Source organism: Diachasmimorpha longicaudata, chromosome 2 (assembly GCF_034640455.1).
Source record: "Diachasmimorpha longicaudata isolate KC_UGA_2023 chromosome 2, iyDiaLong2, whole genome shotgun sequence".
NCBI classification, from domain to species: Eukaryota; Metazoa; Arthropoda; class Insecta; order Hymenoptera; family Braconidae; genus Diachasmimorpha; species Diachasmimorpha longicaudata.
In genome coordinates, this window is record NC_087226.1 from 11,124,833 (window position 1) to 11,137,103 (window position 12,271).

General features: G+C 38.7%; 1 protein-coding gene across 2 annotated transcripts; it reads right to left on the minus strand.

The window, feature by feature from the left end:
• Positions 1 to 1,687: 1,687 nt before the first annotated feature.
• LOC135159758 (uncharacterized protein CG5098) lies at positions 1,688 to 11,356 on the minus strand. Of its 2 annotated transcripts, none has more exons than XM_064115776.1 (4): positions 10,757 to 11,356; positions 7,430 to 7,564; positions 3,914 to 7,051; positions 1,688 to 3,747 (listed from the first exon to the last, which is right to left on the minus strand). In XM_064115776.1, exons 1-4 carry the CDS (start codon positions 10,845 to 10,847, stop codon positions 3,545 to 3,547), a joined length of 3,567 nt encoding a protein of 1,188 aa, XP_063971846.1. In that variant the 5' UTR covers positions 10,848 to 11,356; the 3' UTR covers positions 1,688 to 3,544. The 2 variants fall into 2 exon arrangements, with proteins under 2 accessions (XP_063971846.1, XP_063971845.1); XM_064115775.1 differs by lacking the exon at positions 10,757 to 11,356 and adding an exon at positions 8,389 to 8,581.
• Positions 11,357 to 12,271: the final 915 nt, after the last annotated feature.

Below are 12,271 nucleotides of genomic sequence, written 5' to 3' on the forward strand. Positions count from 1 at the left end.
GGATAAAAAAAATTCTGGTGAACATGAGTTTGCAGTTATGTTATTTTATGTGTTGATAATTAATAGTTATTTTATGCGAATATGAGGCTGCAATCATATCGACACTTTAATAACAGACAATCGTATCTTTCTCAGGAAGACATAGCACTTAGCTTGGGTGTTATTAAGGTGCCGATATGAGCTAGAATTTTTTTCCGAACTAATAACGAAATGTACTGTTCTTAAAATACCATTTCCATCTATGACCATTGATTTCAAAATTTAGAAAAACGTCTGTATAATAACACAAGTTTTTTTAAATCTCATTTTTCCTATGTTCTGTTATTGCTAATTAGACTACATCAATTCAGTAGAAAAGTTTTAACACGAGGTAAGTGTCTTTTGCCAAGCTCCAGGGTTTGATCAATAAAGCAGAAATGACAAGAGCTAGTTGAATGTTTTAAAAATCCTTTTTTAACAAGCAAAATGTGAAATGTGAAAGAAATTTTTTGACGAATTTTGCTAGTTGGCTTTTTCTGCAAAATACTCAACAACAATTTATCATGAACGAGATGCAGTTATCTCCTTTTACCACTTCACTACAGAATTTTAATCAGCCTCCATATGGAAGCAATAAATATTCTTTTAAGATTTTTTTATCCGGCTTCATTAGTCTGACTGAAAGACACAGTTTCAATTCATGGCCTCTCATTACGAAGACCATAAAAATATCTCGAAAATATGATTAGTTTTTTAAATCCATGAGTTATTGGTCATTGAAGCCCATTTATAGCAAGATCTCTATTTCTCTTTATTATTTCTGACGCTGCGACTTCAATGTATGCTCTTTTTAAATCGAAAGAATATTTTGAAGATGGATCTAGCTTCTCCAAACATTGTACCCCACCAATCTTGAATCTCCGGATACAATAAACATCATCATTAAAAAATTTTTTAGACATGTTTCAAGCAGGCAATATGACCTGTCTCTCTTTCATTAGAGAATGAATCCTTCATTTAGGAATAAAGACAAAAATAATTTGTTCCAAGATTTTTTATCGTGTTTTATTAGTTCATTATATTTATGTTACACAAAGTCTGTATACTTAAAGTACTTGAATCGTTATCAAGTTACAATCCTCCATGTGAATCCATAAATCATTATGTAATTAAATAGACAGCAAAAGAAACATTTTTACATGTTACTTTGTTTGTTTAATCATCTCATACGACTAACATTAAACCAGGTCACGGAAATGAAAAACTTATCAATCCTAATTAAATATTTTCTACATCATGATGAATAAGGGGAATAATATAAAACGGAGAGGAGCAGGGGAGGAGAGGGTGAGATGGGTTTAAAATAGAAAGTAATGAAGTTAAAAAGCTATGGATTTTTAAACAGTACATAATTTGTTATCTCCTTCTCCTTTGTCTTGTTACTTATTGTATGAAGGCCTTGCCTTCACCTACGGGTTGTAAAGTCTCTTATTAAACTTCCTCTACTCTTCCAGACGGCGCCATTAAACAGTACTCTCTTCTGTCTATTTTTATCTTACAAATTTTCTGTTGTTCTTTCATTTTATTCATCCTTATTATCGGTCTTTATACAAATTGGGATAGGCTTGTCCGAAATATTGGCATGTTGGAATTACCATCGTGCCTATGACCTTCGATAATTGTCTCTAAATTATATGTTTTTCTTAGTCTTTTTCTTCAGTTTTTATACAGTTCAACATTATCGAAATGAAGATGTTCCCTTTTACCCTGGAGCATACGACTGTTCAGATTTCTTTCATGTGCGTTTGGCGATCATATTCATGAATTTGATATAAAATTGCAATGAAAACAACATTAACTAGAAAAAGTGAATCAGAAAAAAAAAATTGTCTTCGTGCTCCAGAATAATTTTTCATGTCTTTTCATTTTGTTGCCTTCCTCGTATTCGTTTTCCGTATCACAATGATTAATATACACTTCTACGATAAATTTTCTTGTGATTTTTCATTCAATAACTTTTAATCCTTCCACAAATGTAGAATATAAGCGTTTTCATCTCCATGTAATATGTATTCCTTATTAAATCTAAGCATTAGTAGTCATTATTTATTTTCTCCTCATTTTTTTATCCATTGTCTAAATGTACGTTGACTAAATTTGTTCCGTGTATTTCTTCATTTAAATATATCTGTTTTATTTAAATTTTTTTCCCTTGTAAATTCACGAAAATTGGTGATTCCTCATATTAAACGATTTACAGGTAATTTTGACTAAATTATTTCAATGCTCCTGAATGAAATGCTAATTTAATTATTCGGACGCCGCAGAGAATTCCCCCATTCACACCTATTACACACATTAAGTTTTTTTCATTCACTTCACCATGATTTTTTTTATCAATTTTATTTTATTTATTAGCTCACATTCCATTTCGTCTATTTATTTACAAGAAATTTGTTTAATCTCTGTTATTGATATTTCCATCTGCACTAGTATCTAATATTTAGAAATAATTACTACTACGAACGCACAAGGGATTTTCTCATCACTATCGTTAAGTTCACATATTCATTGATACATATATATAATTATGTATAATATAGATATATTTATTTTCCGTCTACAGAATAAATGCTATTTACATTATGATTCTATACATTAGTTTTTATACAACATTATGTCGAAAGAAAATAAAGGAAAATTCTATTTACTCGGTCAGTATACCTGAAATTCTCGATGGATTGTAGATTTTAATTTAGAAAAAAATTGCATACCTGCCAATTTAAAAAAAAATCATCGGTGATCCTGGAAAATTCGAATCCCAGTTTCGAGCTAATTTACTGCACGTTTACTGATTGAATTGATGCAATCCTTCAACATAAATTTAGGCGAAATTTTATACAACTCAGCTGATAACAAAGCTCTGAATGACTATTCTTTCAACTAAAAAGAAAATAAAAGGAGAAAGTTTCTCAAAAATTCTCATCGCCCGAGGCTTTGCTTGCAAATTGATCAATCTCCTGACATTACAATCACGACGGAGTTAAAAACAAAAGCCAAAGAAAACTAAACCAAAATTATTTGAATCCAGAGGAAAAAAAAGATGCTTCAAAAAGCTGCCAAATCAACCCGCAAAAAAATCATAAATAAAAATCATTGAGTAACGAAAGGAATAAATTTCATTGATTTCTCCATCGTTTTCATTACCCCTCATTTTTTTAAATATTAAATCGAAAAAGGCCACTGTTCAAGGCCACGGGCCAAGAAAGTCAATTAAATCCAGTCAACGAAGAGTCCTCAAACATTCACAATTTTCCTTCAAAAATGTTAAATTCCCTTGCATTCTCCCAGAACAATTATCACACACTCGAGTTTGATCGTTTCTTGGGACTTCATGTCCCCAATAAATTCCTCCCTTATTCTTAAATTTCAAAAAGAAATGAAAATGTACAAATTGTCACTGGGCATTTATACGCAATTGATAAATGTTCATGGCCCAAACTTTATTCCTATGGGCTTATTCATTTGGTTTTTGTTTATCATCTGAAGAGATTTGAAATTTATTTCACGTGACCCTGTGTAGATTACACCTTGGGATATACTGATTGCTATCCAGTAGCCAACCCTTTGTCAGTGCACAAGGATAATGTGTGACAGCTTTGCAACCACGTCTAACACAGCCAATATTGGCCCCACTCAAACCACAAGCATTGCAAGTGGACCTTGTGGCGTCCCAAACAGCTTCCTGGAGACCAGTGACCCTGCCACCTAAGATAAATATTTTTTCCATTAAATCTGCGAAATCGATCAGCGGCGGTGATCGGAGAAACTGCGATATTTTTGATAAAAATTGGACGAAACTTGAATTTCTATTTGTATTTTTTGAAAATTAATTTTCTAAATGGTTTCATACATTTTACTCTACAAGACTTACCAGCCAAATACACTCCAGCAGCCCAAACAGCGCACTGTTCGTGTAGCCACACCTCCCACCGCTGTTCCTCCCCAGGTATCAGCGTCATTCCCGAGTAACTCATGGCAGGAGTAGCCTCCACCGAGTTCCTCTTCTTCTTTCCCATTTTTGCTGAGAACTGATCAGCTAGGCCAGCATACCTCAGACTCCTCTTATTCTTTCCTCCCCTTTTCTGCTCAGTATTGATCTCCTGCTCATCAGCAGACAAAATTCCATCCTCGAGTCGCTCACTGCCAATAAGATACGGTCCAAATAGATCGCTGAGAACTCCTGCCGGCACAACATACGTTCCCGGAGCTATATGAGGTCCAGCCAAATTGGGATGCGGTCTGATTGGATCGCCAGGGACAACAGCATGTGGACCGAGCTTACAGAACACACATATCCACGTCGAGTCTGTCGTATGTGCATCATACCGAGAGGATAAAGTAGAGCTGAATAATCCAGCTCTACTCACCTTACCACGATAATCGAGATCATTCTGATGACTGAGTCTCTTACTCCTTCCAGCATTTCCATTCCCCACGCTCTTCCTCTTCTCCTTGCTCTTCTCCTCCTCCTCTTCCCTAGGAGCATTAACCACCTGAACACTCAGAGGACTGTCCCTGGGTCCCTCCACGTGCACCACAGGTCCCCTAGACCTTATTGAACTAGCATTAGACCCAGAGTCATATGCCATCTCCCTCACTCCATCTGTCTTCAAATTCTTATTTTTCTTCTTCTTCCCAATTTCTTGCTTCTTCCCTCCCTTCATAGTTTTCCTCTTTTTTACCTCCTTAACCGGAAGATCATCAACTGAGAACAAAGGATCCACTGACCTGGCCACTTTTCTCTTCTTACCCCTCCCTCTGCCCTTCTTTCCTCTCTTCGGGGCTGGTTTAGTTTCAACCGTCGACGTGACAGGTGAAGTCTTCTCCACCTCCATAGGCTCGTCTTCTCCCTTCTCATCAACTTCAACCTTAACTCCTTCACTTTTAATTTCATCCACGTCTTCAATCTTCACCTCCTCCTTTTTCACTTCGCTCTCAGGCTCAACGATCCCCGCAAACATCTTCTCGAGTTCTGATTCAACTTCATTGAAAGGATTAGCATTAGCAGATCGTTTTGGACTGGAGGGTTTCAGTTCAGAGATATCGTCGCTGGATTTTCTCCTGGTCCTTGGACTTCTCAATGTGGGATTACCACTATAGCCCTCACTGCTTCTTCTCCTTCTCACCGGCTCATTCTCGCCAGGTTTAGAAATTTCCTCCTCCTTGCTCGATTCTCTTCCTGCCTCACGTGGTTCTTCAACTCTCTCCACTAATCTATTCTCCTTTTCACTTTCCTCTGGCTTTAATTCATCTGGTAAGACTTCTACCGACTGCCCCCCTTCAACAACACCTACAGATATCCTGGTCTCTCTTGGTTCAGTTGGCTCTAGCTCCATGTCCTCAACTTCTGTCTTAGAATCTTTACTCAGCCTCACAGGTTTCTCTAACTTTCTTTTCCTTCTCTGTTTGGTATTGTCATTGGAGTCATCATTGCTGAAGGCCGGTGAGACAACGTCTTCTTCTCGCGTTGGAGATTTTGACAGTTTATCGCAATTCCGTTCAGGAGACATACTCTTAACACTGGAATTGTCCCTGTTGTCATCTATCGGTGTGACAATGACAGATCCAATGTTCTCAGTTCCGAATTTCTTGTTACCACCCTCCAGTTTCTCCAGAAGTGAGTCCACTCCCTTTTTACCCCTCTTTGGAAGATTCTTGGGTGATCTAACATTCAATTCGTCCACCTTTCGCTCACGTTCCGACGATGGCTCTCGTCTTGGACTGTCGGTGACGTCTTTATCCATTCTTGATGTTAAATTAACAATAACTGGCATGACATTACGTCCCTGTGGTATCACACTCAACGAATCCTTAACTTTAATTGGCTCTTCTTTTTTATCACCAGATATACGTTCAATCGTAACACTCGGTGGTAAATTAATCATTTTCTGGGTGAAATTATCACCACTCAATTCCTTGATCTTATCGTGAAGATTAGCAACACCCTTGAGATTACTCTCAAAATTCTTGACACTGATTTTTGGTGTTGATAGAGGTTCTTTCGTAGACAACGAGACTGGTTCACTTATTGAATTTGGAGTTGGCACTGATGAAGATATACCAGAATCTGAGGAGGTCTCACCATTCAGGGGAATCGGAGGGGAGATTATATTGCCATTTCGGGAGCTTTTGTCCATTGATCGAGCTGTCAGGCTGATGGGAATGTCCTGGGGCAATCGGGAGTAATTTTCAGGGAGTTCTGATGTGGAGGAGAGATCGAGGGTGCTCTGACCACCTGGAGAGACTCGAAATTGGTTCTGACTCTGGCGATTGTCCACCAGCATTTGGAGGCTGAAGAGAGGGTTACCAGGGGGATTGGATGAGTTTACGGACTTTGAGGGAACTGTCGGGGTGTGCCAGGTTGGTGGAGCCTGGGTGTGCGCCAGTTGAGGCGTCAGTTGGGAGCTCAAGTGACTCGATCGAGTCATTGAGGGGTGGCTGTAGAAATTAGCAGGATTCAGGGAGGATCCAGTGAGGGCTGTTGGGTGCAGATTCAAACCCGAACCCGGAGTCATTGTCAAGTGATTCCAGACTGTTTGAGGAGGGGGAGTGCCCACTGGAGGTCTGCTATGACCTGGATACTGCCCTGACATCTCGATTTCCTCCCAGGTGGATGAGATTTGGGTTGAATGGGGGAGGTTATCGAGGTTATGGGGGTATCCGGTAACTTGGTGGGCCTTTCGGTGGTTCGGGGGAGTGGGGAAGGGGGTGTGTGAGGTAAACGTGTTGAGAAGGTGCTGTTGATGATTTAAAGGGAGGTGAGAGAAATTTTGGGAGTGCTGGTGGTGCAGGTGAGACAGGTGTTGATGAGGTGATGGAGCGGGTGAATAGAATGGGGAGTAGTTTGACAGGGTCTCAGGTTTTGACGGGGACTGCTTCGGATCCAGGGGGTCGAGACAAGACTGAAACTCTGGTGATATTGGCGGTGAGAGGATCAGCGGCTTCTGGAGAGAGTCCCAGTAGGCTGCTGAAAGCGCCCAGTTAGGCGCGTATCCCGAAAATTGTAGCCCTGGAAGAGAAGAGACGGTTTCAGTTGTTTCTTATTTTACTTCTTCGATTCTAAATGAAAGGCCCCAAGCAGAGTGCAAAAGTGTCCAGCAATTAGACCAATTGATATATTTTAACAGTTAGACCTCATTTAATGTTCCCATACTCCAGTTGCTTTTGAGGTTTATTGGAATAGTGAATGAACAATCAGGTTGGAAACCTTGTAGAATGAGCAGACCAATTCCTATCGTTCAATTTATATCAATTCATCAGAAAATCAGGTTGGAGATGGACTTACGTTTTTTTAGCACTTTACTACAGATATATTTTCGATAACTTCGTTCTCGATATTAAAATAGTGTTGTTCATAAGTAAAGGGAATGTTCCAATCAATTATTACCATTGTAGAGGGCTGGATCTGGAAGGCAGCGAGTTATACCATGCTGACCAAAGCTGGACTCGTACTGAGGATGGTCTGGACACGAAGTTTGGTCAAATCCTAACGTTGGCACAGACAGATCAGTGGCTCCTGGTTCTAAAACCACACAACAATATATCATTAGGACCAAGAAAAAAGCAGGTGAGAATAGTCAGCTTTGATTTCTCGAAATTTTGACAAAAATAATAATAATTATTTCAACTAAAAGCCCAATGTTTGGATTGTGTTTTCTCCTACAATTATTAATTGTTGAAATCTCAAAGCCTTTTAATAGAAGGTCTAAAAATGAAGCGATCTGTAAGCACTCAATGACGAGTGCTGGTTTCCATTAATCATGATTATTTCCTTTCTTTTAATCCTTCACAAGAGTACTGATAGTGAACTCAGATAGGGAATTTTCAATGTGATCAACATTGCAATGTTGCAACACTGACATAATCAAAACAACCCCAGGCGAACTGAAATTGAGCAGACGAAAATTCATATTGATGGAATATTTTGTCGAAATTGGACAGAAAATAAATACTTTTGACCGAATGTTCTAGAAACTAGTAAAAACAAACGTTTCCATATTCCATATAACCTCTTGGTAAGTACCGAGGCAAAACAGCTTGTCATTTCTCCTATCATTCATTGATGTTTTGTCGATCTAAGTTCATTGTGATAATAGTTCCTGACTTCAGATTGAAAATTTCTAATATGATCAATCACCTCGAAGCTCTCTAATATGATCAAAACAACTCGAAGCTCTTCTCAAACACCCTCAACCCCCCAAAACGATCACGTTACATTACCCCTGAAATTTACAAAATTTCAAACTATGAAAAAAAGGCCTCGAAAAGGTGCGGCACCGAGTGCTCCATTCAATAATTGCATTGAGTTGTCAAAATGAAATAGCCAGATAAATAATTAGGCACTACCATCTCCATCTCGAGCCACGCGATAGCCAGCCTCGTGCACCCCACCCACCCCCAAAAATTTCCCTCGCAAAACTCTCAGTGTTCGAACACAACCCCCTTTCTCTTTGCAAATATCAAAAGTGAGACTATTAATTCTCTTCTCTCTTTCGTATTCTCGCATCAATCTTTCCTCCTCAACTGTCTCACTCCCATCCGTCTCACTTCCTCATTCCACTACCTCCAACGCGTACTTTTCACCAATGATACTGGAAAACTGGCTCAAAAGTCTCCCAAAAAACTCGAAACAAAGTCCTCCAATGACTCCAACCAAAGGGACTATTTTATGAATTCCAATTCTCCCCAAAACTCTAGAAAAAGGCGAAACGACGCACCGACATGCACGCACACATGGGCATTTGTTACGAGATTTAGCCAGGCCCGGTGACCACCATAGAACGCACACAAAATTCTCTCCATACCCAGTACATAACCGATAATCCATCAATACATAGGATATTAATTACCAAGCTCGTTGAATTTTCTGAATTATCGATGAACAAATCCAATCCCTCACTTGTCCAATCACTGACCCAACTTCTACTCACTTCACTGAATCATTTGATTACCATTTGGAGCAGATGAAGTTGGGAAATAAAAACGTGGAAGCCCCCCCCCCCAATCACAATTTCACAACTACTTAGCACTTCCCACGTTGAACTTCACGCAGGGTGCCTTGGGATCTCGTCACTCTTGATTATCCCTTTTTTTCACGTATTCGACACTATTTTTTTTTATTCTTCCAGGGGGTGATTCGGGAGTGTACGAACCTCACCTCCGATACACTACGGAGGGGCTACTTGTTGATGATTGAACTATCGTATTAATTTATTGGGATATTATGATGATCTTTCAGTGGGTTATTTTCGACCAAATGTTGGATGGTTATTCTTGAAAGTGAGATTAAAAAAAAAATTCTTCACTATTTGGGCATCAAGCAAAATGCAGGACTCCAACAATGGTGGCCGCTAAGGCCGTGAAAACGGGTGGATGGGGGGGAGCCAGCGGTGCTGACACCTCTGGCGGCGGCGAGAAGCTCAACGACGAGATGTTTTTCAACTTTTTGGGATTTTACTGCAAAAACTATTCACCCTTGTGCCTCTGCTCCCTGAGACGTAGGATTGGTAATGAAACAATTAATTGGAATATTTTTTTTTTAATTTTTTCACTTACGTTTCTTCTATCGAGTCCTCGAGATTATGTTTTCAATTCAAAATATTTCCTCTAGACTCGAAGATTGAAAATTCTGGGCCAATGAAATTTTCCAATTTTTTGATTTTTTCGGGGATTTATTACTTGGTTGATATGGAAACGCTGGTTTATGATCATTTGCGTACGTAGCAACTATGGTATTTTGTTTTTTTGATGTTTCAAAATGAGAAAGCAGATTAACACGATTTTTTTTAATGTTGAAAATACGCTGAGTACGTGATAGAATTTTTATAACTTTCGCTGTATTTGATGTTGAAATAATTCTTCGAAATTTATATGAATCCTGAAAATTAACGAAGCAGGAAAACAATTAATATTACGACCTTTAGCTCATTTTCACAATGAAAAATCGCAATATCAATTGTTTGTAGAGAAAATTGGGGGTTCACAAAAATGAGTTTCATTGCATCTTTTCTGTAGATTGCGAGACATTCGTTGAAAACTGGCCAATAGGCGTCATAGACTTGAACCGTTTTGCCGCTTCACTATTGAAATATTTAATGGGCACATTTCATGTGATTAAAAATTACTCTTCTCCCATTCGATTTTCGAGTGAAATGGGTCACGTGTATAAGTCTGTTCGGGACAGAATTATACTTTCAATTAATTTTATAGTGCCAGCTACGTTGGACAGAATTAATAAAACTATATAACGAATTCGCTGGCAGATTCCAATCGATTTTTGTCGGTTCTACAGAATTAATTTTTCTGCACAAGGCAGTTTATGGAAATATTTTTTTATATAAAATTTTGTTGCCCGAAATGGCTCATCGTTTTTCTTGAATTTCCCACCTCCATCTGTACCACTTACACGAAGTTAAAAAAGATTGAAACTTATTGGTCGAAATACTTTTGCACCTGATCCCACGTGACTCAAGTTGCAGCCAGGAGGAATTCCTAATTGCGAAGTCGGAAGTGTCCGAATTTTGACCCGGAAAAACTCTTTTCTGTCTCCAAAAATGTATTCTAACGCCCCCCACTTCCCTTCTTGTTCATGGATATTATGAGACTGAATGTAGCATTCATTCTCAAGTGACTCCCCAACAACACGGAAAATAAAATAGAAAATATTTTTCAAAAAAACTCAATGGATTTTTCATTGAGTACTCGCGTCACTCACCGTATTCACGTGCCAATCCCAATGACGTGTTCATCGTATCTTTACCGCGCATTTTCGAAATGTCTACATTTACCGCTGTCAATGATAACATCCATCTTACAACACTCTGTCACGAGAGAGTAAAATTGATATTCAGTTGTATTGCACAGAGGAAAAAACTATAGAAAATCCCCAAAACTTTGGTGATTTGGACACTTTGGGATTTCGTCCCGGTCTCAAAATTCAGGGACGTGCCCTCTAACAACTGCGCATTCCAGAATGTTCTATCGTCCTTCGAAAGTTCGCACGTTGTCACGCTTCGAGAAGAGGATGTTCTTCCCTGACACACACAACAAAACAAATCATCCAAAATAGGAGAGGAACAATCGATCTAATACACGAGGCTGTTGTCCTCACAAAAAATCCTGTCCAGAATATTATTCACTTTTTATTGCTCATTTGAACGTTTATTAACGTTGTCTCAACAAAACTGTCAATCACTTGGAGCGTTCTAAGGTGTCTCTAAGCCCACGACATGTAACAACTTTCAACATTTATTTCTCCACTTGATTCACATGTAAACAAATATTGTGACGCAATAGCACGAGGCTCTAGTTGAACTAGAACGTGTTCTGACGGTAACGTGAGGTTTCACCCCCCCACCATGCGGACCTAGCGACAGATGCACCGGGCCACGTTAACCGCCAACCCCCCACCCTGTGCAAAATCACCGAAAAACGACGCGAATTTCCTTTCATCGGGAAAGGACGAATCCTCCTTCCAATCACTTCCTAAATTTTTATTAATGACTTCGCCCCGAAAATGAATACTCGGATAATCAATAATGATCACGTGTTTTTTAATTAAAAAATTAACTTCAATTGAATGAGGGGACAACGCTTTTTGCCCAGACGAAGGGAAAATCCTTCAGTCAAAACCAGATTTACTGGTTGAATAATCTTCGGGGCTATGGGAATGGGCAAAGTTCTATTCAAACATATTCTTTTTGGCAAACTGGGCGTTACCGGGAGTGTGCAATGAACATTTTTTTCATTTCTTGCGAATTGAAATATTTCCTCCTGAAGTATTTAACTGAAAAACAGGAAGACAAGCAAATTACATGAGAAAATGACAAAATGAAAGAGAGCACTCCAATCAAAATGAAAAGTTTGCGTTGTGGAGTGCCTCTGCACTTTGTTTTTTTACGATTTTGTGGAAAACTTTTGATAAGATAAGATTTATCTACTTTTCCACCAAACATGTTCGAACATAACAACACTTCCGTATAGGAGTATGAAAACAATAGTCTAACAACAAAAAGGAGTGATCATAATAATTTATTTCGTTCGTTTCTAAAAAGTTTGCTATCTTATCGGAGTACTGCAATATTTCTCAAAAATTAATTTCTACATAAAATATGTATTTTGAGAAGGGTCAAGATGCGCCCATACTGCCCCCCGCGACACCTAGAATGCCCCCATAACTCCCTTCAACAATAAACCTACAAGTTTCAACCTGACATCGACGTTTTACCTA